This window comes from Lycium barbarum, chromosome 4 (assembly GCF_019175385.1).
Source record: "Lycium barbarum isolate Lr01 chromosome 4, ASM1917538v2, whole genome shotgun sequence".
NCBI classification, from domain to species: domain Eukaryota; kingdom Viridiplantae; phylum Streptophyta; class Magnoliopsida; order Solanales; family Solanaceae; genus Lycium; species Lycium barbarum.
In genome coordinates, this window is record NC_083340.1 from 14781336 (window position 1) to 14785406 (window position 4071).

Below are 4071 nucleotides of genomic sequence, written 5' to 3' on the forward strand. Positions count from 1 at the left end.
CTCTCACGTGCTTCCCCTCACACGTGGCACTCACTCAACTTTTCTCCATGCCAGCGTCGTCTACAAATCTAAGAGCTTGTTTGGATGGTGGTTACCTATTGTATTGCAATTGTTAGTTTAAAGGGACTAATTCAAATATGATATTTTGTTTGTATTGTTACTTAAATTTTATTGCATTATATTATTAAATTAATTGTTATGTAACAACAAAGAGTTCCATTTTTTTTTACTGATTGATTTGGTGTGATGCGTCTTTATCTTTTTTATTCTCATTTAGTCTTTGTTTATTATCTTGATAATCCTATTTTATCTTTTATCTTACTTTTTTATACTAGCTCTACCTGGTATTCTATTTTTTTTGTACGTTTATCCTTCAAATTGCTGCTGATGCTAGGCCTGTGCACGAATCGGTTCGGTTCGATTTTGACAATCATCGAGTTGAAATTTAGAATTTCGACTTTCTAAAATTCTCAACCAAACTCGATCCATTCTCGGTTCAATTCGATTCGTTTTTTATTATTTTGGTTCGGTTACGCAAATTGATTTGTTCGGTTTGTTCGAAATTTAAAAAAATAACTATTTTCATTTCAGTTTAAGAGTAAACATAACAAAAAATAATGAAATCCTAAATTTGCAGCCTTATAACCGAGACATTAACCAAGAAAAAATCATAAACTTGTGAGCATAATAGCAAAACAAGAGCTTGACAACTTGTGCAAGCATACAAATCCGCCAACACCACATTACATATACTAAATTAATAATCCAGCATCTTGCAACTTGCAAGCAGACAAGCATAATAACTTAGTTTGCATCCTCAAAAAAACCAAAAAAAAAAAAAACTCTAATTTGTACATGCTAAGATCAAAGAACAAACAAAGCCATGGGTGGATGCAATGGCCAAAAGGAAAAGATGGCTCGTGAAAAGAACGTTGAAAAGATGAAAGATCAAAAGGAAAGTCAGCTTGAGGCCAACAAGAAGGCCATGAATATCCAGTGCAAGGTATGCATACATACGTTCATTTGCACCGCTTCTGAAGTTAAATAAATATTACTTCACTATTAAGTATTAAACATATATATAATTAGACTATTATTCATATTCATATTAGTAATTAGTGGCATATAAATTCGGTTTGTTCGGATCGGTTTAGTTGATAATTGAAGTCAACCGTATCCGAACCATTAAACCGTAATATTCTACAATTGCATTTGTAAATCGAAATCAAATTATATTATCCAAATTGAATTATCTGAATTGTTTCGAATCGATTCAGAAATTCGAGTTGAACCGATTTGTGCACAGGCCTAGTTGATGTGTAACATTATGTCACAACAAAAAGTGATACAATATATCCAAACATTGTATTCTTTAAAATAATACAGATACAATACAATATCGTCCGACATTATACTCAGTCCGTCCCAATTTATATGACACTCTTTTCTTTTTAGTCGGTCTAAAAAAAAGACACATTTCTATATTTAGTAACACTTCAACTTTAAATTTATCTTTTTATTCTTATTAAAAATATTTCTAGCCACACAAATTTTTATGATTTGTTTTAGATAATAAGTTTAAAATTTTTTCATTCATTTCTTAACTTCGTGCCCAATCAAACACTCTCATATAAAATGAGACAAAAAGAGTTAAAAAAAAAAAAATAGAGACTGTAAGAACAATCCAAACAAAGTCTAAGGGCTTTTGAAAACATATATAACCAGTGTCACCCCCCTTCTACTTTTCAAACCTTTTCCTCAGTTAAATAAAGTTCTTAAAAGTTAAAAGTAGTAGTTTCAGTATGAAGAGTGTCCTTTTCCGAACCGGTTCCGGCTCAATTCCGGTCCAAACACCGGTAATTCCCGGTTCACCGAGAGTCTCTAATATCGGCAAAGTGTTTAACGTAGAGAAGAAGAAGAAGAAAAAAGGATCACGTTCTTCTTCTTCTCCTATGATCTCTCTGAGTATACGCCGGACTTCATCTGAGTCCGATGTGATCGGATCGGCGATTGAAGGTTCCGGTGTAACTAGGACGTTGAGTAAGCTTGGATCGTTATCATTACCGGCAGTAATTCCAGAGGAAGATTGCGGTAATTCTGAGTTGGAGATTCTGCGAAGTAGTATTGGATCCCTGAGTTTGACGGAAGATCGACAGAGGAGCGGTATTCCGATGGATGAGCTTGGATATCTCGGTGGTGGAATCGGCAAAAATAGAAAGTTTGGCGGTGGCTGTGGCGATCGAGATGAATCCTCAGATCCGAGGAAACTCGGAGAATATTATAAGGAAATGTTGACTGCAGATCCTATGAATTCTCTTCTTCTCAGAAACTATGGCAAGTACTTGCATGAGGTAGTAATCTAATTAACCTTTTTCGTTGATTTATTAATGGTGTAAGAGATGGTGGTCAAAAATAATTATTTTTTTGCGAGTTTCTTAAACTATCAGGTTTTTGTTTTTGTGTTTTCTACTTTAAACTATCACCTTTATCTCATGAAGATTTTGGATTGATTTGTTTTAATGTTTGAAGGTAGAGAGAGATTATGTGAAAGCTGAAGAGTGCTACGGAAGAGCTATACTAGCAAATCCTGGAGATGGAGAAGTGCTTTCTCTGTATGGCAAATTGGTTTGGGAGACACAGCGAGACGAGAGTAGAGCCAAATCTTACTTTGATCAAGCTGTTCACGCTTCTCCTGATGACTGGTAAAATTCCTTAATTTCTCGTTTTCCATTCAAAAAATCTCATCGGATCTAAGATACAAAATTTGAAAAACACACCTGAACGGTTGCTTTTTAGTGAGTTTCACACCCCTATGTTAGTTGTTCACTTTTTTTCCTACTTGACCAGAATCAAATAGCTGAGATGTGTTTTAATTTTTAGCTTAGATTACTGATCAATTGTTTGTTCTAATTACAGCACTGTGTTGGGATCGTATGCACGCTTCGTGTGGGAAGCAGAAGAGGAGGAGGACGACGACAAAGAAGAAGTGGAGAAAGAAACAGTAGCAGCAGGAGCAGCCATGATTGCAGCATACTAGAAAAACCAGAGAGAATAACTAATAAGATTTCTAAGCTTAACATCGGTTTTGTAATATTATCGCTAAGAGCTAACGTATGTTAATGTACCTGTAAAACGTAATAACCTTATAATAAAGGATGAATATGTAACATAAATCACTAGCTACATCAATACTATGTTATGGAAAATGAGGGGAAGTCACTATAGAAGAGAGAATGTAAAGAGAAGAGACTGTGGGAGTTCTCTAAGTTCGAAGTTTTGTACAGCACTACAGCTCTTTAATCAACTATTAGCGCTCTTGTAATTCTGACATAGCACCAGAATGAGATTATCAAGATATCAAGCCTTACATATTCAGATACAACATTTGACGAAGTAGTCTTTTGCAACCACGTATAGCAAGCGTATGAGTTATGCTTGAAGCACGCAAAGAAGCCCATGAACAGCTACTATTATTGACAAAAAATATGCTTAACTTGCACAAATAGATAGAGATCATAAATAGAAATAATCAAATGTCAGTATCATGCGCGGCTGCAAAAGAGAAATCCTCGACAAGACTTCAAATGTGCGAATTTGCTCCTAAAAAGAGATTTATTGATTCTCTCCCAATTGATTGAATTGTCGGTATGATAATTTGCTTCACTGGATGGCCTAACTGTGCCAAAGAAAAAATAAAGAAAAAGAAGCATATATGACTTTCAACGCCAACGTAATGCTTTCTGGTCAGATGATGCAAAATATTGACAAATATCAGATATAAATCTTGAAAATCAGTTGCTATAAAGAGGTAGAACTTCGATTAAAAGTAGAACCATAAATATTATTCAAATTAGTGAAGGATGCTTTATATAGTACTATATTTTATTTCTTGAAAATGCAGGGAGGTCTTCCTTATTACAAATCGTTAAAAATAGTAGCCATAAGTAAAGAAATTACTACTAGCTACTTCAAGTTATCCAATCTGTTTGGGTGATGAAGATAAATAATTAGTGCAAATTAAACTATCTCGAACATGTAACATGGAGGGTGTTATATTCATCAGCTTATCAA

The 4071-nt window shown here is 34.3% G+C and overlaps 1 protein-coding gene across 1 annotated transcript; it reads left to right on the forward strand.

Annotated features, from left to right (window-relative positions):
• Positions 1 to 1737: 1737 nt before the first annotated feature.
• LOC132635307 (uncharacterized) lies at positions 1738 to 3325 on the forward strand. Its single transcript, XM_060351635.1, has 3 exons — positions 1738 to 2351; positions 2530 to 2702; positions 2917 to 3325. The coding sequence occupies exons 1-3, from the start codon at positions 1803 to 1805 to the stop codon at positions 3035 to 3037; spliced, it is 843 nt and encodes a 280-aa protein (XP_060207618.1). The 5' UTR covers positions 1738 to 1802; the 3' UTR covers positions 3038 to 3325.
• Positions 3326 to 4071: the final 746 nt, after the last annotated feature.